The 23,138-nt window shown below is 43.3% G+C and overlaps 1 protein-coding gene across 1 annotated transcript in view; it reads right to left on the reverse strand.

Moving 5' to 3' along the window:
- Positions 1-250: 250 nt before the first annotated feature.
- The window catches only part of PI4K2A (phosphatidylinositol 4-kinase type 2 alpha), a 243,754-nt gene continuing 220,866 nt past the window's right edge, over positions 251-23,138 (reverse strand). Inside the window, exons 8-9 of the mRNA XM_078643573.1 lie at positions 20,147-20,206; positions 251-2,796 (exon numbers count right to left, since the gene is read on the reverse strand). Coding sequence (XP_078499699.1) covers positions 2,635-2,796; positions 20,147-20,206 — 222 coding nt within the window. The 3' untranslated portion in view covers positions 251-2,634. The remainder of the gene's footprint in view (positions 2,797-20,146; positions 20,207-23,138) is intronic.

A 23,138-nucleotide genomic window follows, 5' to 3' on the forward strand; every position in this document is an offset into this window, starting at 1 on the left:
AAATGTAGGAATCAATATTTCATAGCTCCCCTCAGACTTTCACATCCCACGTGTATCCTCACCAACTTTTTTCCACAAAGAACATGTGAATTTACAACGTTCATGTTTAATTGAGGAATGGGGTCTTTTTTTGCACATGTAGAGATGCCCCAGAAATTAACACTTAGTTATGGACAGAAGCAGAACAGAACAAGAAAGAAGATATAGCATCTTGCCATATAGGATACAGGTGAGCTCACGGGAACAGAAAGAAAATTAAATATTGTATTTATCTGACAAATTCTCCCAGATATGAGAAACATTTCTGAAACTGAAGAATGTGCAACATTTTAAAGAATCCTTAATAGTTAGAATGTGAATTATTTTTCTGGAAGACCAGAGTGGGAGAACATGGTTTGTGAAAATAAAATACCAAACAGTTTCTCTCAGCATGTGTAACAGACATCTCGATTTAGATATAAAGAGTACACAAATTAACAAATCAAAAGACAGATGCAAACAAAAGATCTATACCTTTTCCAGTAAGGGATGAAGATATGATTAATGCCTTTGTGGCATGGCACCATAATAACTTAAGTACAAAATGTTTAATTCTTGCACACTTTAAATGCTTACGCAACCCAGGGGTAGCCAAACCATCTATTACAATGGGACACAGACATACACGCTCCTAGCAATTCTCTCCTTTTACCCCCAGACAAGCGTATCCAGACATTGAAAGGAGACATGCAACTAAACAGAAATTACCCTTCTCGCGATAACCAATATTTCAAGACTAAACAAACTGGCACAGTAATGCATACATCAATTTGGAACAGCAAGCTAAATGTTCACAAGATGCCAAGAGACTAATGAAACTTACCATCCGTACAGGGAGTGAAACAAAAATTCATCACTTCTGTATGCCTGATTGTATACACGGTTTCTGCCAACGTCAAATGGGCACCAAAGTATGGGCTCTGCTGTGAGCAAGCAACCACATACACTTAACATTTAGCCATGGTGAGAAATGAAATGACTATATTCTTACATTCCTTTCCCTCCACGCGTTATTGGAACCTTTTTGGCCATCAAAGAATTAAACTAAAGACTCATTTCCTCCACAAACCCCTTTATTTAGTAATCTACTTCTCTCACTCCGCCATGATCTCATCGAGACCTCAGATGGCTATTCAAATTCCTACACAGAAACATAGGCTCAGCGTATGTAAAAAAACAGAAAATAATTGACGCAAAAGAAAGCATAAGCTTGTAATGGTTTGGCAAAGCAAGAATTAATGAAGTTGAAGAGAAAAAAGGAAAATGTTAGCTACGCAAGCATAAAAAGTAATTATGCATTTGCAGAATAAGTACGAAACTGACAAACAACTAACATTTTCCACAAGTCTGGGACATTTACTCTTACAAAGCATCAATTTAATTTTTACAAATTGAAGACAGGAAAAGTGACTTGTGGGCATAAATTACCCCCAGTGGCACATCTGATCCAGTTCCAACCCAGAACATTAGCATCAATCCAAGGCGAACTTTACTTACTGTCTTCAGAACAAAGGGACCAAGGGCTATATCGTTCCGAGAAGGAAATATGTGCATCGATATAAACATATACATTTGCATGTGTGTGTGGTGTGGGAAGTGAAGGACGGAGCTAGTACTACACGTTTTACATTTACAAAACAGTCTGTATTGAAACATCCTAGCTCAGTACATAGGAGAATTCCATTAAGTGCTTTTCAAATATCCCCGTTGCTGGGAGATTACTAAGTACATGCGCGGCTGAGTAGAATCTATATACAGCTGTAATCCAGTGTTCACATGCAGGTTCTTCAGATATGATCTAAAAAAATATGCTGATGTTAATGACATTGTTGTACTGATGTGTACACATGTATTAGTAACATGTGATGTACGATTTTCTAGTTACAGTTACATACAACAGCATGTAGACTGCCTTGATGTCCATAAAGGAATCAATACTTCCACATAAAATTATACACATGACCGTTGATGTAAAAATGTGAACAAGACTTTTGCTGACCTCTCTATAAAGACATAAAGAAGCAGACAAATAACTTTGCTTGAACCTGAAAACAGTCCTCGAGAATTTGATAAACAGGGTAATTGGACTTTTTTTGGCTTCCTGTTTACCACAAGATTCTCATTTTTTGTTAATATAATAAATACTGTATTTGCTCAGTCAAGTGGTTTTACATTCAATTCTGGGAGCTGATAGAGCTAAACCTAACAGCCGTTTTATGAAAGCTTTGGTGGATGAAAAAATGGGGCATCTTATCCATCTATATATGCGTGTGTCCAATGCCCTTCATGTTTTCAAAGTATATCAGTTTGCATGCATCTTTCTCCAGTGATATGCGTTCGTGCTTGGACTGTAAACAACTCCTGTTTGAGGCCAGACACTCAGACCTCAAGTCTGTGGCTCTACAGTACCGCAGAACTATTATTTCAAACATCTTGTATATCAGTCTCAAGATGTCGCCAAGGCAGGAATGAAAAGGCATGGGCGTGATGTTCATTATTCAGTTTAAAGTGTGAAAGGTCTGCAATCTTTCTATTTTGGCTCCTTGATGAAGGTCTTCACATTCCATGTATCTCATGTCCATCTTGTTCATTTCGCTACCACCAGGAGAAGAAAGGCTTTCTGCTTTGGAAGCTCTGTGTGTATGATTCACTGGAGCTTTTCTGGTGTGATCGTGCAGTCTCTACAATAACAGGAGGCGTCTGGACCAATTGAAGTGGACTTTTTCCATCTTTCAAAACCTGTGTTAGGTTTAAGATCTGAAGAGAATAAAAAGGTTAATGAGAAAACAGCTAAGAGGAATCATACAATTTTCAGAAAGCCTTAGAAAAGCCTGCCTGCTGCAGCCAACAGATATTCTTCAAAATGGTCCTAAAGGGGACAAGTTACATGCCTATAATTATGGCTAGACAGGCTGTGAGCGATATGCTGACCACCATTTATTCCAGCCTCAACTGCTGTAAGACACATGAAGGTAAAGACTATTAGTGTTACCACTTTATAGTATTCCCAGTAGAAGAATCACTACCCTTCATTCCAACATTCTAAAGCTCCTCATTTGACCACTCTTTTCCCTCTATCAGAATCCAGTAGTTCAGTCAAATTGGAAGGGTGTCACAGGTAATGGGTGGAGATAAACCACCATAAGACATTCTGCAACCCTGCTCTGTTATACATAAAAGCAGCATGGGAGTTCACTTGTAAGGGTTTTGTGAAATTGTTACTAGAGGGCCAGACATCTAGCAAGTGGGTGGTTCTAAGAAGAGTGGTGGTAGCTGCATCTGACCTTTAGTATGCATCTTACTCCCCACGTGGACAGGCTTCACAGCCAATTTACAACAGTGTCCAATAAAGTGTTATTAAATGCATCAGTAAGTTGGACTACATTTGGTAGCTGGAGGCACATACAGTATTTTACAATTATGATTTATGCAAAACGCTATCCATAATAATAACTAAATCAGGCACATTCAAAGAACTCAAGATGTCCCCTGGGTTTCCCAATGCAAAGGAGTCTGCCTGATCCAATTTGACCAAAAGAAAATTACATTACAGAGCTAACTCGAGAAACACAGGAATAAAAGGGTGGCGGTGGTAGACAATTTCCCCAGAGTTCCAAGATTATTCTACTGTTCATGAAACTACTATAAACTACAATGCATGTTCTCAATTGACGAATATGACTAAAGGAAGAAAAATGAAATATTGGCTTGTTACAATAAAAATAAGAAACTCCCAAAGAGATGACAGTGTGGCAGTTTTCCAACAATACTGTCTCCATGAAAAAATGGACAAGGATAAAATGAAAACCTATTCATTTAATCAACTTTTCTGGTGTAGGTAAGTATAGGTTTACTGTACTTACCAGATATACATTTCCTAAAGATATGTATAACTTCAACGTACATGGATATGAAGTTAAGAATTGAACGTCTAGATTTATGAACATTTATGAACATATATATACTTTATGATGATCTGATTGGCAATATTTCAGCCTCAATATTTTGTAGGGTGATATGTTTGCCCTCAATATTCTAACATACAAATGTAGACTGGACCTATCCAAAATATGCCTTACCCTCTAGAGGTCTAGTCCTACAGAGGAGTGCTGTAGATTCACATTCTCTGCATAGTTCTATTGTCTAGTGTTGGACGCTGATGCTTGCAGGTTATTTTTCTTCTTATGTTTTTACGCCTAGCGATGCACTGTGACTACACCCTTAATGGGCAATGAAATGGGTATCAGCTTCATAATGGATTGTTTGTCGTACAGTGAGAGTAAGTACGGTGAGGTGAGTGAATGTAGTATGGAGCATCATGTGTATTAAGTAAGTAAGTTAAGTCTTGCAAGAAGAGATCTGCAAGTAGAGCCAAATGCTTCCGGAGAGGAGGGTGGGTGCCTGTGAATCTGCAGCATTAAACAATACTAAACGATTCCCAGACGGTAAGTGACATATTTCGTTTGTCACATGTTTTACTGCAATACACATGCCTTATAAAACAGTACCCCCTACAACCAGTGACTAGTGTGTGGATGAGACCGATGTCTGAAAGTCCTTAGCACAGGTCTGGCCAACATAGCCTGTTGGTGGGCTATCCACACAGTAGTGCTTTGTGAATATATGGGTCTTGTTTAATTTATCAGCTAGCAGAATATTACCAAGTAAGGCTATAGTTGAGGTTTTTTGGTGTGCCAAGTTCATCCTGGGGGGAAAAAGGGAGGGATTGTTTTTGCTTTATGGTAGCAGGTTTGTGGCAATACAAGACTAAGAGCTAGGCTGGCCTTTGTAAGGGTTTGTGAAGACTACAAACAATTGATCTGAATTACAGAAGAGATTGGTCTTGTCAATGTAAACATGAGAGCGTATTTAACATCTACAGTATGAAAGGCTCTCTCTGCTACTAAGAATGGTTGAGTAAAAGAGACTGGAAGTTCTATAGTCTGATTGAGGTGAAAAGTAGACACTACCCTGGGGAGGCACTCTGGGTTGGTTCTGAGAGCAACTCTGTCCCCATGAAGCTGAATGAAGGGTTCTTGGTGCATGAGGCCCTGCAACTCCCTTATGTATCCGAGGGAGGTTATGGCTACGATGAAAGCTACTTTCCATGATAGGAACTACAAAGGGCAAGAATGAAAATGCCCAAAGGGCAGACCTATGAGTCTTGTAAGGACTACGTTGAGGTTCCATGCAGGGACAGATGTGGATCTCGGGGGATGACTATTAAGACCCTCCATAAAGACTTTCGTTACTTGGATACAAAAGAAGGGAGAGTGTTACTTGTTTTGCATGTATGCTTCCATGGCAGCTAGATGTAGTAGTACAGAAGTGCAGGGGAGGCATGACTTTTGTAGAGAAGATAACAAATGATGTTCTGGACACCAGGCTTAAGAGGGTCCAGGTGACTGCAGATGCATTAACGGACAAACCAGTTCTAATCTGCAGCATGGCAGGCCAACGTGATTTGAGCAGGATGTCCATGCATTCTTCAGAAAGACACAGATTGCTGAACTCTAGGACCTCAGGTGCAAGATCACTAGATTGAGCTGGTTGGGGTCTGGATGTCTGATCTGACCTTGGTTCCATTTGGGAAGGTCCAGCCTGTTGTCAAGTTTCTTGTGGGGGCTGATGGCCATCTCGTAGAGTGTTGAGTACCAGAGCTGTCCAGCCTATATAGAGATCATTAGGATAAGAGTTAGGAATGGGTGTTGCATCTTGCATATGGCGTTCAGAAGCAGAGGTAAAAAAGCAAAGGCAAACATCCATGGCTAGCTCATCAACAGTGCATTGCCCATGGCCTGCGAGTGTAGGTACCTGGAGGTGAAGTCTGGGAATTTTGTATTTTAGGGGGAGGCAAACAGGTCTATCTGGGAGGTGCAACCGCGAAGAAAGCATTACAGCAGGATCTTGCGGATGGAGTTCCCAATAGAGGACTTCTTGATGTGTCTGGCTGAGAAGGTCTGCCAGATAGTGGTTCTCTCTTGGAAGGTACTCTACCAGACGGTGCATGCCGTGGCAGATAGCCCAATGCCAGGTCTCCTGTGCTTGGGCTGAGAGCAGGGGAGAGGTAATGCATTGTGGTCATGTTGTCAAACTTGATAAGGAATACCTTGCCCTGAATACCTTGAACGAAGGCCAAGAGAGCAAGGCACACAGCCAGCAGCTCGAAATAGTTAATGTGCCTCACCTGCTGATAGGGGGACACATGCCCTAAACTGTCATTTTGTTGAGATGTAACCCCCCCAACACATCACTTCCCTCCCCCCAGTTGGCTAGAGAGGTGATTGTGATAATGGTGACATGCAGAATGGTGTCTGCAAAGGCCTGCCTACTAGCAGGTTATTGCTGTTTCACCACTAAAGAGAGCAATGGGCGCTGGTCTTTTACTAATACTAGATCTTCCAAGGGACCCTTCACTTGTGACCATTGAGCAGAGAGGCATTCCTGCAAGGGGGCATGTACAGCTCTGGTGTGGGTAATAATGCAATGCAAGAGGCCATCAGCCCTAGGAGGCACATGACAGTTCGGACTGTGATTTGACAATTGAGCTGAAAAATAGGTAGGAGCTGTTGGAATGGCAACACCCTCTGCTGTCAGGGGTAGGCTTTGCCTGTGAGTGCATGAAGTACAGATCCCAGGGAGGGCTAGACTTGCAAGAGTTGAAAATAAGACTTAGCAACAATTGGAGTGTATCACAGGCCATGAAGCAGGGAGATAGCAGCGTAGGTGTGAGCTAGGCATTGTTGCTTGTCTGCGCTCTTGATCAGTCAAGTGTCGAAATTGGGTTAAAAGTGGACACCTTTCCATAGATGAGCAGCTAATACTGCTAGGCACTTTCTAAAAACACTTGAAGTGGTGGTAGCCCAAAGGGAAGCACTTTTAATTAGTAACGATGGCCACTTACAAGCAGTAGCATCTGTGGGCAGGATGGATGGGGATGTGAATGTACGCATTCTTCTCGTCTAGCTGTGTTATGTAGTTGCCTTGTCGGAGCAGAGGGATGGCATCCTGCAGGGTTGTTATGTGAAAATGTTCTGACACAATGGATTGATTGAGGGGCTGAAGTTCCTGAGGAAGCCATCCTCCTTGGCGATGAGGACGTTAAGAAAATAGACGTTCTTCCCCGTTGGAGAGAGGACACTATTTCTATGGCCCCCACTGTGGAGGAGAACCTGGACGTTTTCCTCTAGAAGGTGGAGATGTTAATTGCTTAGGGTATGTGTGTGGTGTGAGATGTTGGGAGGGGTTGAGAGAAGCTATAAGCAGTAGGCATTGAGAATCATGGCAAGTACCCACTGAACTGATGAAGTTTCCTTCCAATGGTAGAGGAAATCAAACAATCTCCCCATGACAGGTGACAGATTCAGAGGAGGAGGTGGGGCAAAACAGTGCTTAGAGGTGATGATCCCCCCTGTGTACCCTCTGTCTGCTCTCTGGATGAAAGACCGCTGCTGTCTCTGGGATGAGTGCCGGGGATCAGAGGAAGTGGCCCTCGCCCCTTCTTCAGGTTACTGCATTAAAAAAAGAGCCTCTAAAGGGCAGAAGAAAACAAGTTACTTACCTGTAACTTTGGTTCCCCAGTATTGGTAACTTTCATAGATTCCCATGCTTTGTATCATTCCCCGTCGTCGGAATGGGAGCCTCGGTAGTATCACAACCATAGAAACAAAAGAGAAACATAGGCCTAGGCCTCATCTCATTTTGTATCCTATCACCCTCTTTTTGTAAAAAAGACCAAACTTTTGCCAGGACTTATCTGAGTAGCCTCACCCCATAGAACCTTCCTGAAAGAGCTCAGAGCCTCAGATTTTCGTAGCCGTTGTGCAAACCGCCACTATCTCTTGCAAAAGACTGAGCTTTCCCAGGGGAGGAGGTGGGCGCATGGGAATCTATGAAAGTTACCAATACTGGGGAACCAAAGTTACAGGTAAGTAACTTGTTTTCTTGCCCCAGTATTGGAACTTTCATAGATTACCATGCTTTGTATCAGAGTAGCTAGCAGTAAATCACCAAGACACATTTTGTAGATACATGGCATCACATAACCATATTAGCAATACTTATAGCATAGCAAAACAATAAACAAAATGTGCTCACCAGGATGGAGGGATTGTAGGGAAAGCTCACCTCTCAATGCAGAAGATTCTGCAGAACTGCTTGACCAACAGCCGCGCCGTCTCGTCCTGCAGACTCTAGGAAGTAGTGTTTCCTGAAGGTATGAGTACTGCTCCACATTGCTGCCCTCCATATGTCCTTAATGGCGACTCCAGAGAAGAGAGCCACAGACGATGCCACAGACCTCGTGGAATGTGCACGGACTTTTGTGTCCAGTGGCTTGCCCGCCTCCTGATGGCAGGATTCAATCGCACTGGAGATCCAGCGGGAAATGCCACTCTATGCCAAAGGAAACCCCTTCCGTGCTGCGCTGTAGGACACAAACAACTGGGATGATTTCCGAAAGGGTTGTGTGCGCTCTAAATAGAATTTCAAGCATCTCTGAACGTCCAAAGAATGTAATGTGCGTTCCGCAGGCGTAGAAGGGCGCGGAAAGAAAGACTTTAAAATCAAAGGTTCATTCAAGTGGAACTCAGACGGCACCTTCGGAATAAACTTTGGATTGGTGCGAAGAATAAGAACATCCTGTTTGAATTGAAGGAATGGATGCACTATGGAGAGGGCTTGAAGCTCACTAACTCTTCTCGCTGATGTTAGAGCTAAGAGAAGGGCAAGTTTCCAAGACAGGAACTTCAAGTCCGCCTTGTGCACAGGCTCAAACGGAGCCTTCATGAGTTGAGCCAGGACAAGATTGAGCTGCCAAACTGGTGGAGGAGGTCGAACTGGAGGATACATTCGGGACAAGCCTTTTAAGAATTGTTTAACAATCCTAGAGGACCATAAGGAAGGGCCTGAAGAACTACGCCGAAACCTTGATATGGCTGCAAGATGTACCTTCACAGACGAATGCGCCAACCCAGACTTAGCCAATGATAGTATATATGGCAATAGATGATGAGGCAGAGACTTGTAAGGATGGAGACCTTGTCTTTGACACCAAAGGCAGAACCTCTTCCATTTTGCCTTGTAAGTTTTATTAGTGCTCGGTGCTCGAGCCTGTGACAGAACTTCTCGACATTCCTGGGAGAGATTCAGATGACGGAACTCTCTGTGTTCAGGAGCCACGCTGTCAAGTGTAGCGATTTCGGATCCGGATGGTAAACCTGTCCCCGATTCCTTGACAACAGGGACGGAATTGGTTGTAAGCGAATTGGAGGAGCCTGGGAGAGCCGCAGGAGTTCTGTGTACCAAAATTGCCATGCTGGAGCAATGAGGATCCTCTTGTATGGTTCCGCCTTCATTTCCCTGAGTACTCGAGGAATGAGGGGAATTGGAGGAAAAGCGTAAAAGAATGCGCTGTACCAGGCCATCGAAAGGGCGTTCCCCAGGGATCCCTGATGGTGAACCTTGCTTGCGTAAAACCGGCATTTGCCGTTCACCGGAGAGGCAAAAAGGTCGATGGTTGGTGTCCCCCAAACCTAGAACACACTCTCCAGAATGGACTGATTCAATTCCCATTTGTGAGTCACCTCTGTCTGGAGACTCAGGGCATCCGCCTTGACATTGAGCGAGCCTGCCAGGTGTTCGGCTCTCAGACTGATGCTGTGAAGAATCGCATAATCCCAGATTCTCGGAGCTTCTGTGGACAGAGTTTGCGACCTCGTTCCCCCTTGTTTGTTGACGTAGTGCATGGGCGTCATATTGTCCGTCCGTACCAGCACTGTATGGTTGCGAACTCTGGGAAGGAAGGCCTGCAAAGCCAACCGAATGGCCGTCAGCTCCAAAAAATTGATATGGCACTGGCGCTGCTCTGGACTCCAGTGCCCGCTGACTTGAAGCTCTCGGAGCACTGCACCCCAGCCTTCCAAAGAGGCATCCGTGGTCATGATCAGGGGGGATGGTGAAATTCTGAACGTCAGACCTTGTGCGATATTGTCTTGTACTAGCCACCATTCGCATGCCCTTCTCATTGCTGATGTCACCAACACCTTGTCGTTGAATGAACCCTCTGCCTGGCACCATTGTTTGTCTAGTTCTTCCTGCAGAGGACGCATTCGCAGCCTGCAATGCGGTATTAATGGAATGCAGGATGACATCGACCCAAGAAGAGACTTGTATTGACGGACTGAAAGGCATTTCTTGTGGACGAGCTGATACGATCAACTTCTGTTGACGCTCTTCCGAAGGACGAGCTGTGCATCGCGTGGTGTCCAAAATGGCCCCAAGGAACCGTGTGGCTCTGGAGGGCCGTAGAACTGACTTGTGTTTGTTTAGCTGAAGGCCCAGGTGACTGAACAACTGAATGCAAGTCGAAACAGCTTGAGAGGTTTCCCTGAAAGATGGAGCCTTGACGAGCCAGTCGTCCAAGTAAGGGAAAACCTCCAGGGATTGTTGATGTAGAAAAGCTGCTACTGGCACCAACACTTTGGTGAATACCCGAGGTGCAGACCGAAGGCCAAACGGAAGCACCTTGAATTGGAAATGGCTCTTGCCCACTGTGAAACGCAGATATTGCCTGTGAGCTGGGTGTATCGGTATGTGGAAATACGCATCTTCCAAATCCAGAGACGGCAAATAGTCGCCTGGGTTCAAAAGAGGAAGCATTTCTTGGAGAGTGACCATCCTGAAAGAGAGTTTGATGAGATAAGTGTTGAGCTCTCCTAGGTCTAGTATGGGGCGCCAAGTCTCTGCCGTCTTCCGCACCAGGAAGAACCTGGAATAAAAACCTCTGCCCCTCCGAGAGAGAGGTACCGGTTCTATTGCCCCCTTGAGGAACAATTGATGGGCTTCGAGATGGAGCAGTCCCAGATGTTTTGTGCGGATGGCGCCCGGAGCTTTTGTTGGAGGAAGATCTTGGAACTCCAACGTATGGCCACTCTGTACAATATTCAGGACCCACTGGTCTGATGTTATACACTTCCAGCTGCTTAGACAAAAGGATATCCTGCCCCCCACTGATGTGACTGGGAGGGGAGGAACAGTAGGTAGAGCCAGGAGGCCGCTATTGCCGCTTGGCGTTATCACGTCCCTGCCGGTTCTGTCGCCCTCGCGGAGGTTGACGAGAGTAAGACCGCCGATTGTCCCTGCCGTTGATTTGAGTATTGGGTCTTATAAGACTGCGAAGATTGAGAGGAATATCTCTGTTGGGTATTGCCTCTATACGAAGAGAAACCTCTGCCACGAGCGCCTTTAAATGGGACCTTACGGTAGTTGAGTGATCCCAAAGATTTCGCCGTGTCTGTATCCTTTTTTTTTATATTTTGCAGGGCATCGTCAACATGCTTACCAAAAAGCATTTCTCCATCTAATGGGAGATCCAGGATCTTATTTTGGACCTCCTGACGAAACCAGGTGGCTCTCAACCAGCCCTGGCGACGTAGTACCGCTGACCCTGCTAAGGCCCGAAAAGCCGTGGAAGCTATATCCATAGCACAGTCGATAACTTCAGAGGAGGATTTCTCTCCTTCCATCAGCACTCTCTTGGCCTCATCCCTTGTGGAGTCTGGTAGTTGTTCCACAAACGGTTCCATGTCACACCACATCTGGCGATCGTATCTGCCTAGAATGGCGAGAGCATTTGCTGCTCTAACAAGCAAGCTGGCCATGGTAGAAAACCTCTTCCCCACGTTATCCAGGCGCCTACCGTCCTTGTCCGGAGGCGTAGTCAAAGGCGTTGACGGGTTTTTGGACTTGCTTTGGGCGGCCTGTGAGATCACCGAATCAGGCTTCGGCTGTCCAAGAAGACAAGCTGGACTGCCTTCTGGGGCCTTATACTTCTTTTCCAGTCTGGGGAGAACCGGAATAACAGTGGCTGGATTTTGCATGATCTTCATACCTTCCTCCCACACATGTTCAATTATGGGAATGGACTTGACAGATCTTCTGTATTGTTCCTTGAAGTCATAGAGGAAACATTCAGACTCTTCTCTCGTAATCGGCAGTCCAAACCTCTTTGACGCTCTCTCCATCAGGTTATGGAACCCCCCTATATCAACTGGAGGGGAGATAGAAGTATCACGACCAGTGGCGTCTGGATCTTGTAGCCCACTGTCACCCTGATCGAAATCTGGGTCCTGCAATGGATCAGTCAAGGGATCCACCTGTACAGCCTCATCGTCCGAAGAGGTGTCCTGCTGGACAGGATTGGCTGGTTCGGGATCCGGTGTCCGGGAACGGACCATAGTTATTACCGGTGGTGGCGTGAGGGGCACCACTGGCGAAGGAGGCAGACCGATAACTGGCTGTGCTTGTGACAACACCTGAGGTGGAGGTTGCGCCGACTGCTGTAAAGGTTCCGAAGGAAACCTGTTCCGATAGACCTGCAGCATCAGCTGTAGATCAGAGATTAAAGAGGCGGGCATGGCCACCATGTCCTGCCCTAAACCAGGCGGATGTCGCTCTTGTGGAACATAGTGATGCAACTGTTGGCCACCTGTATGCTCGTAATATTCCTCTGTGTCAGTATCCTGCAATTTTACATTCAAGTCTGAGGGACTGTAGGCATCCCCATAATGGCCACTCTCATCCTCATCCTCCTCCGACTCATCATCCAGAAGCATTGTCGGTGGATGCGACGAAACACGCCGCGGAGACGTCATTTCCGGTGTAATTTTCATCTTCTGCAGTGGAAAATGCATCTTTTGACCCGTCGACGGTCTCGTCGACGGAGCAGTCGTCGACGGTGCAGCAGTCGTCGACGGTATTGTCGATGGAATCGTCGACGGTATAGCGGCCTTCGTCGACGAAATCTTGGTCGTCGACGGAATGATCGTCGACGGTTTCGTAGACGAACTCGCGTCATCACCATCAGCGTCGACGTCGAAGTTGTCGTCGTCGTCGACGTACTTTAGTCGTCGACAGCACCTTACCGGAGCTCATCGTCGTCGACATGGAAGAAGCTATCGTCGACGACCCGGGTACCTTGAATGACGACGAAGCCGTCGACGTGGAGATCGCTACCGACGACGAGCCCGTCGACGGAGCCAAGGAAACAGCGGGAATTTTCACAGAAGCAATCGTCATCGACGTACCTGATGTTTTCGTCGTCGACGGACGCTGTTTTTTCCCCAGCTGGGTTCCTGGAGTGACAGAAGAGCATTTGTCACCGTTTTTTTCCTTTTTGGATGGAGGAGAAGCGATTGTAACCTCCTTTTTGTCCTTTGAGGCTGTAACCAGTCCAGCAGCCTGTCCCTGCCTCTCCTTTGCACGTCCGTGAGGAGATTGAAAGGGACCAGCCCTCTCAGACCTGTCAGAGATCTTATGAGGGGCCTTAAGAGGGGGCTCAGCTGAAGAAGAACCAGGGGGAGACCTACCCCTCTTCCTGGATCTGTGAGAGGACGCTAGAGATGTTGAATCCTCTTCATCTGATGAGAGCAACTCCTTCCGAGTCTTCATCTTTTGAAGCCAGGTCAAAAGCCGACCCTCTCTGTCACGGAGTGTCTTGGTAGAGAAGGTTCTACAAATTTTGCAGTCTGTGGCCTTGTGGTCCGGGTATAAGCAATAAATACAGTTGTCATGCTTATCTTCCACAAAAAGTCATTTTTTCCCACAAGAGGCACAGGACCTGAATACGGCCTTCTTCTCCTTGTCAGACATGTCTTGATTTCAGTTGAAAAATTGAAGAAATAACCAGTAATATTGAGAAAACTGAGCAGAGCTCAGTGGAGACTCCCTAGCACAACGTGCGGTAGAAAAATCTGAGGCTCTGAGCTCTCTCAGGAAGGTTCTATGGGGTGAGGCTACTCTGATTGGTCCTGGCAAAAGTTTGGTCTCTTTTACAAAAAGAGGGTGATAGGATACAAAATGAGATGAGGCCTAGGCCTATGTTTCTCTTTTGTTTCTATGGTTGTGATACTACCGAGGCTCCCATTCTGACGACGGGGAATGATACAAAGCATGGGAATCTATGAAAGTTCCAATACTGGGGCAATGTGAAGGACACACATTGATTTGTGATGTTGGTGTCCTCTTTTGTGTTCTCCAGCATCTCATCAACATGAGGCCCAAACAGATGTTCCCCATCGAAGGGCAGATCAAGGAGGTGTCTGCTGAACCTCAAGTTTAAGCCCCACTGTATGGCGCCAGGCATGGCGTCTAAGAAGGACGCTGATATTGTCCACCGGGAGGCTCTGTCCACAGCCGCAGGCGTTCTACGGAGGCAGCACTTGAGATAGACTTACCCTCGGACACCATCTCCTCCTACCTTTTCCTAAACTCCTCAGGGTGATGCTTCACCAGCTCCTGCATTCACTCCCACTGGGCTCAACTGGGCTCAATCATTGCACAGAGTTAGGTGTACACCACTAAATAACCACTCCCCCCCTGGCTACCCCCTTGACAGCTGTGTGAAGCGTCTTACACTGGAGAACATTGGAAGGAAGGAACCAAAGGAATAATCTTGAACTTTAAATATATACAAATAATCCTGTGGCCGAACTGTCAACATTGGTTCCAAGGTTGAAACTTGCCAGATGAAAAAAGATATGAAAGAAATTGTTCCTAAGAAAAAAAGAAGTTACTGTCTGGTACCAGCACTTAACAACAGTAATGGATGAGAAATGAAAATCACCATATGAAATAGGGGAGAAAGACTTAATGTATGTCACTAATAAATAAGCTGCACTAAGAGGGAGACACATCTTTACAATTCACAGGTGTTATTGGACTCCATTAAAGCTGGTGAAGATTAAGAATAAAGAGGAGAGGGAATACATGAAATGAGGTACCATGGAGGCTAAGGACTTGCATATGTTTTTGGATTGTCCCTGCTTTGTGTTCTTTTTGGCAAGGTGTTGGTTAGGTATTAGCAATCCTAGATAACAACATGCAGGTAAGCCCCATCTTGGTATTTTCTGGTGTAAGATATAATGATTTGGGAGAAGAGGCACTTAATGCAGATCAAAGCAAGCTACTTTTTTTGATCTTGGTGGCTAGAAGGGAAATCTGTAGAAAAATGGTTACAAGGTGACTCCCAGACAATGCTAGATAAGCTGAAATCCAGAAAGCATAATCACATTTTGGATAAAGTAAACTAAAAGGTTATGGCAAGAAAAATCTGGATACAGTTTGTGAGATGGTGGAACACCATAGAATAAACAATCTGGTCCAATGATTATACCTTGCAGTACAAAGACAGACATTCTTGTATTGAGTAAGTGAACCAAAGGAATGGATGGGCTGTGGGAATAAAATATCTGCCAAGATGTTTTACACATTATTGTTACTGATGGTACATCTGGAGTGCTAAGGGGACTTAAAAAAAAGCTTGCTGCTCTCGTTGCCAGGTGGTGAGGAATCACCTATAGCTTAAGCAGAAGCCCATTTTTGTGCACTAGAAATAACAAGAGTCGCATGGGATGTGGCAACTGAAGTAGACCGGGGTCACTGCGGGAGGGATTGTACTTCTTCTCCACCCTGGGTGCTACTATCCTGGCATTTAGTGGTTCCCTAAATGACTCCAGGATGGACTTGAGTATGCCCTTCAGCATGTGCAGAAATTTCGATGTCCACTCAATAAGGAAATGTTCCTTGTGGAGGAAGTGCATGTCCACCTAGTGAAAGATGGAGGCCCACTGGGGGACCTTGTAATAGGTTGTGATATTCCGAGGGAACTGACCTAACAAGGCAATGGTAGAGTTCTGGGATACCTGGGGGAAGACATTGCTGTCTTGTAAGGGTCCTGTCGATCCTGACTCAAACAGTGTTGTAGGAGTCAACGGGCCAGAAAGATTGCCTGAATCGTAAGAGGAGTATGGGGATCCCTGTGGCAGAGGCAGTGGAGTAGGTGTACGTGGTCATGATGGTGGTGGTTGAGGTGATTGTATAGGAGGGGGAGCATAAGGGGGAGGGCTGGTGCCTCTGTATGCTTCTTGGTGATGGGATCCGGATGGGCCACCGATGCAAGGTCTTCCTCAAAATGCCAGTCTCCTCTCCGGAGGCAGAATGTCTGTGGGTTCGGGTAGTGGTGTTGCCACAACCTTCCTCGTAAGATGAAGAATAAAGAGGCACTTCTGACTCACATTGAGCTCCTCCTGCAGCCTCTGGAGGATGTCGGTCATTAAGGGTGTTCTCGGCAACAACAATAGCTTCAAAGCTGACAGGCACTTAGGTGTCACCTTCTATAGAACCTTTGGATTTGAATGGAGTCAGGTTTTGTCAGTGGTCTGGGGGGTCAAAGGCAGGGAGGGGTCCAATCTGTAAAAAATCTGTAAAAGTCAGAGTCCAACACTAGATGGCAGGAGTTTTCAGAGCATGTGTATCTAACACATGCTGTGAATAACCTGTTACTTATCTGGATGAACAGGTTTGAAGCTTGAAACTCTTCTAGATGCACATGCTATCTATTATTTTGGCATCTAGTTCTTGGGTCTGGAAATATTCTGTATAGGGAAAGTTTTTTTCAATTTAGGGGTCAATCACACAGGGAGTTTATGATATTGAGGTTAAACCTAAAATGCCCCATGCACCGCCATCTTCTTTTTCGGTTTCCTATCTTATTGTTTTATGTCTTGAACAGATAAATCTAAATGATTTGAACTGTACATCTGCTACTTACTGCCCCCATTAGTCAGCGAGGTCTGATGGTTTTGTGTCAAACTAGAAGATTCATGTTGCAAAACTAATCTTTCTGGTTATTTACTAGGGCCCTCATGCATTAAAGCATTGCCCTATAGGCAAAATCATTGTATACATCAGGCCTTAGTTTCCTATGTAGAATGCACCTATTCTAGCTTCACACACTATATATTCTTTATATAGCAGTCTCTTCCATTTTATGGTGAAGCATGTGAAGGGTGTTTTTTCTAAATGTTTTTTAACATGGACTGTCACACTTGTCCATTATTGGACTGTGTCCCTGCTGCATATATGGCCATTAGCAAGAGATTATCCCCATTAATACTATGGCTGCTATGGTCTTTCTTGTAAATTATATTCTAGGTTTGAATTATATTATTTCCCTGTGACAGAATTACATTTACAAATGTTTTTAAATTCATTTGGCTATAGAAGGCTTTGTTAATCGCTAGCCGCTGGACCGTGGTGCCTGCGCCAAAACAATTGCTGAATCTGTTATTTCCTCCGTTGACAGAACATAGAACATTGCTGCTCTCCTAAATCTGGTGTGTGCATCATTCTTTCTGCTTGTGTCCTTGCTACATGGAAAAAACAGGATGTTCAACAGGCTTGCCAACATGGAAATTGGATACTATTATCACTATTTAAAACATATATATATATATATATATATATATATATATATATATATATATATATATATATATATTTGAACGTATTGTTGCTATATAATCATAGCTTGTGGCTCACTTAATCTGCATAGTGATGTTACTGCTACCAATAAGGCCAGCTTTAATGTTACGTGTTTTAGTGTTGCCTTATGCACTGGTTCGAAGGGTGGTATTAAATGGCTGTGCTAGAACTCTGTTCAGATTACAAATGGGTTGATTCAATGATTCTGGGTGTATTGCTTTTCTCTGCCCCTTATAGAAATCTCTTAAAGTCTGGTAGTGTCTGTTGTTGTATCCCTCAGAATATGCAACTATTGGTGACAGATGTACCCCAAGTAATGCATATTCTAGCTTGCAATGTAACAAAGGCAACAGGTATAGGATAATATTGATCAATTGATCGTTAGAGCCATATTTTTGTGTCCATTTCTGAAACGTAGTTGCTTAGCCATTGAACATTTGTGTGCGGCTGCATGGCTGCCTCTATGCCTCTTTTTTATTACAGTTAAACTTCTGTTTAGATTTCTTCAGGAATCATCCTGCTAGAGCTAGTTGATATGGTCCCAGGTGCCCTCATTGTACCCTTTGCATTTTGAGTAAGTTTGTAAGGCTTAGCAACTACTGTCCCCAGTACATTTCCAGTAGATGCAAGTACCAGAGCAGTCTTGTGATGTTCTACATGTATTGATTACCACTTGCAATATTAATAACAGGCCGAAAAGGGTACACTAACATCTAGCACAAATTTAGTGACAGTTCATTTCCATTTGAGAATGGTTGCGGATATCTGGATACAAAGTTCAACCTTTTGCAAAAACTGCTGTTGCAAACAGATCTATTTTTGATGTTCCTCAATTCTCAAAAATGGCATTAATATTTTTTAGTAAAGTTCCCACCTTTGAGAAATGCCCATGTCCCTGTGCATTCGGTTTGCCTCTAAGTTTAGCTGTGCTGCTAAGTGTGCAGACTTAATTGTGATGTCAAGTACAATGGCACATTTGTATATGTCCAATTTACATAGGGCGTAAGACTTTGTTGCCCCATTTATCAGAGTCAAATTTGCTATTGTGTTTACCGACCCCTCTATTTGTGATTGGAGGTTAAAGCCCTTGCAGCCATCAGATTATTTAAAGGTCTGAACGCCCTTTGGACAACATTTGAAAGGAAAATTTACCATGTCCTTTAGATTTTAGGTACTAAAAAGGCCAAAAGGTAAATAGAACAGTTGAAAGTACATTCTTCAACCCTCCAATGGTCAGATAAACTTGTTTTCCTCTGAGATTTCATCAGTATTGACTACATCAAGTTGCTAACTTTTCTTAAATTGTTTTCCCTCGGAAAGCATTGCTTAAAGGTTTTGATTAGGAAGTGTCACATTTGTAATTTGGACGGCTGAAACAATATTCCCCGTGGGAACCTCCACAAAGGGGCTGTCATAGATAAAGGAGTCAGTTATATGTTCCCCTTCCACACATGGAACATCTGCAGCATCTTCCTAGTACTTTTTAACATATTAAGACTGAGGATTGTTCAGCTGTAACATACTGTAAGTTTGATTGATGGCCAATATGCCAGAAGGTAGTGGTGTCGGAGTTAAGAAACAGCTAGCTAAACCCTTCAAGCAGGCTCAATTCTGAATCATTGGAAAAATCTTTCTAGCCTTTATGGTTCTAAGGGTATCACCAGCAAAAGCCATGATTAGGACTGCCCTGCACTTGTCAGTAGTTTGGTAGCTACTGAACTCTTTGGTGCCCGTTTTGAGTGCCCCTGCTCCTGTCAGTGTCTATGCAATGGTAAAATCTTTAGCGCAACTGGGAAGCTTAAAGATACACCACACAACCACTAGAGTCTTCCCCAGAGAATTGTCATCTAATTCAGCCGCTGCCTCATCCATAAACCGAGTGGCTAGTGGACTTGGACATCACAGGAGTGAAACCTTTACTTAATGGGAAAGTTGGGCACATCATTTGTTTTGGATGGTGGATCTTTTGGGCATCCCTGACTCAATTTCCAGGTCAAGTGTATCAGGCACATTTCAGGACATATTCTGGTTTCTGATTTGTATACTAAAAATACATAAGTAATACAGACCTGAGCCCTGTAGAGAAGAACTATGTACAACCGACCAGTAGCCTTAGTGAGTACAAAATACATTCAGGGTTGGCTCTCATGCTCAAATGATGCTGGATTCATAAACTCTAACCAACGCCAACAGGCAGAGAACATGAAACTGACGTCACATGAGCATGATGAATCATGTGCTTTGTGATGGCAGTAACATAGTTTGGTTGTTTACAGCTGGAGCAGTTTCATATGTCCCAATGGCAGATGAAACAATGTTCTAAATGAACTGCAAATATCAGTAGAAGCATTTAGCGTCTCAAATGCTGTGATCACTAAGCTATTCCTCACCATAAAAAATAAGATATTAAGTGTGATGCATGGGTAGTGCAGATAGTGTGCTCATTTACTTAAAAACTGAAAAGATATTTCATAAATGCAGGGTCCATCTTCCAAGTAGTAGGGCAAGAAAATCAATGAGTTAACTTTTGAAAAATGCAACGCTCTCCTTCAAGAAGTAAAAATGTAAAAAGATTTTCTAGAAATCTGGGGACAAACGAAGGATTAGGACTCTAGACAAAAAAAGAAACCGTTTCGAAACTTGATGAACAAGTAGAAAGTGACTGTATGTCTCCAGAATGCGCACAACTACACAGTGTTTCAGAATTGGGGATTCTATGGCCCATGAGTGGGGAAAAAGTTATTGGAGACTGAATTCAATACTCAATTACATTGTTGCAACGTACCTGTCCCCGCATTACAGCTATCTGCTTGTGAAACTGGCCTCTGTCGAACCCAGGATCCTTCTGCAAGACAAAATATATTGACAAAAATCACTAAAACAAGTGTTTTTTTTTACAATACTGCAGTCTTACACAACAAAAGAGAGGGCATTTTAAGAGATGCTGTAAAATACTTTTTAACACGTCAGTCTATTAGAGCCATCCCCTGTTCTTTAGTTAAAAAACAGCCACTGGGAAGGGAGGAGGGTAGCCTTGGAAACAGAAAAGCACTATCTTAACTGTTTTTCAATGACAAGACTCCACACCCATATGGAGATGCGATGCAGTTTACTTATTTATTTTCAAAAAGCAAAATTTGCTTTCTCTTTGCATTGAAGGGACTGCACAATGGGATCACTATAGGACACCGTAAAATCTAAGAACATTACTTATATTGCAGTTTCCTTAATAAATGGGAGTCAACAGCTACAAAATCAGTATGGCCAGAACCGCTCAGATTTTATTTACAGTTTGGTTACAGTTTAATTACTTACACAACATATGAAAATTTTGTAGTGTGTGAATTTCCTTAAATTCACAAATTAGCACAAAGCTCCTTTAGAGAACGCTGTGTTTGCAGGACTTTTTTACATGTAGTTTCAACTAACCTTCAGGAAATTTTGTGACAAAAGTACCGAAGTTGTAATCTGCAAAGGGTCTTCCTAGCCTTTTATACATATTCACAAGTCAAAAAGATATTAAGAATTAGGAGTACCAATTCCCCCAAAAAACCTGTGAACAACTTAGACACTGAATTAACTTGAATTTAGTGGATTATTCTTCTGTGTACACAAGCCTTCCTTTAGTCCTCGAAAGCTAGGTGAGAATAAAGACGATTCCACAAAATAATACATTCTGGAATGCATAATAGAAGTTCCAGTGGGTTGTTGAGCAAAAAATATTTTGCAGATTACGGACAATAAAAAAACTTCTCACTCAAGAGAAAAAAGATAAAAGATCATCACCTTAGGGGCCACTCATTATTTCCCCATTCATAAAAACTAAATACATTCGACCAAGTGTATTTTATTTGTTTTAGCACTGTTTCGTAACCTTTTTACATACATGTCTGCCATGGTATTAGAATCGTTGTAGGGCTTGTAATAGGTGCTATATAGAGGTTTCCCCCAAAGTTCAAGCTTTTTCAATTGGATCTGAACCAGCAATGCTTCAAAGCCTCGGTCAAACTCTAAGTGTATTCATTCTGACCGGTACTCAGGGGCGCCCAACGACTGGTAACTGATCCAATGCCAAAATCTCAAACAAAGTAAGTTTATATAAAGTAACAACCCACAAAACCACAATAAAATACAAAAAACATAAATAAGAAGGACATTCTTAAAAAATACAAACATTAATTGGACCGCGCACTATAGTATCTAAACAGCCAGTAGATAACATAGAAGGAATATTTTATAAAATTACAAAGTCCCTTCAAAATGAAATGCAGCCAGTGTTTAATATGGTGCTGTTTAATTATCCGAGCAGCCAACAGATAACCCACACCGCAAGCACTACGCTTTTTAAAGTGTCAGTTTTGAAGATTCACTATAGCTATTTTGTATTTCTTGCATCTACACCTTTCATCAGTTGGCTAAGCCAACTGGTTCTTGAGATAGCATGCAAAAGACAACAGGAACAAAACCTGATTTTCTGCCTTTAACAGGTCGGTTTAGGGATAGGAGTGCTTGATTTGTCCAAGAGAAGAACTCCATTCATAAGTAAAATTATTCAAATATAGAGTGCCAAACCTACTTATAATCCACAAAACTCTTGCTAAAACAGATTTCACCTGTCAAAGCAGACCTAAAATCTAGATATGCACTGCCTCATTAGACATATGCGTGTAAGTGAGTCTTCAGGGGAAGTCGAACCATGGTTTTCTGTAGCCCTAGTTTGTACATTTTTTTTTTTTACCTTACGTACCATACCCATTGTAATAAAGTCAAGGGATGATCATAGCTGGGTATACCTAATTGTTTTTGCAAGGTCTCAAACATATCTACATCAACCAAATGACCTACCACCAGCTAGATCCGACACATAATACAGGCATTCCATGGAATGGCCCAACTCTGGAGTCACCCAAACCCTCACCAAATACGACTTAGTGGACTAAGCTTTGACAAGAGAATACCAACAATGACTAGTCCACCAGTAAGGGAGCAGCTGATGTGCCAGATGGATTAGTTACTTACCTGTAATCCTAGTTCTCTTCCAGGGGTATCCTCATCAAAGTCATAAGCATTAGAATATTCCCGCCCATGTGCGGGACCCCGGAAACACTATATTATATGTGCCCCACATATATATATACACTCATATATAATATATATACATATATATATATATATATATATATAAAAACATGCAATAGCAGCCAAATAAAGAACAGAGCTGAAATATGCTGTAAAGAATTTCCACCATACATGAGTAATAAGCATTATAAACATGAGAAAACAACACAAGGTTTGTTTCAGAAACTGTTTTAATGCTCAAAAGCAGTAGAAATTCTCATAACTCACTGGAAGCATAGAAAGCTCCCAGGCTGCATTGCAAACACACAGTCTAAAAAGACTGAAAAGCTAACCTGTAGCTGCATAGCAATAAACGGACACCGTGCCTTTAAGGCACCCATGACCCCCAGTATCCCATCATGCCTCAGGGGTGACAGTTAGGTCAGTTGTTCTTTTCGGAGACTGAAAATAAACCCAGTAACAAAAAGGTTAACAATATCTCCTTATTAAAGAATGTCCTTTGCCCGGGGAGGCGGGAGGGTTGCTTATGACTTTGATGAGGATACCCCTGGAAGAGAACTAGGATTACAGGTAAGTAACTAATCCTTCTCTTCCAGGGGATCCTCATCAATAGTCATAAGCATTAGAATAGAATAGCGAGCCTCACCTCATCTCCCTGCGGGCAAAGGAGTAACAATACAGTAATAACCATATTAAGC

The sequence above is a fragment of the Lissotriton helveticus genome, chromosome 5_1, assembly GCF_964261635.1.
Source record: "Lissotriton helveticus chromosome 5_1, aLisHel1.1, whole genome shotgun sequence".
Taxonomy (NCBI): Eukaryota; Metazoa; Chordata; class Amphibia; order Caudata; family Salamandridae; genus Lissotriton; species Lissotriton helveticus.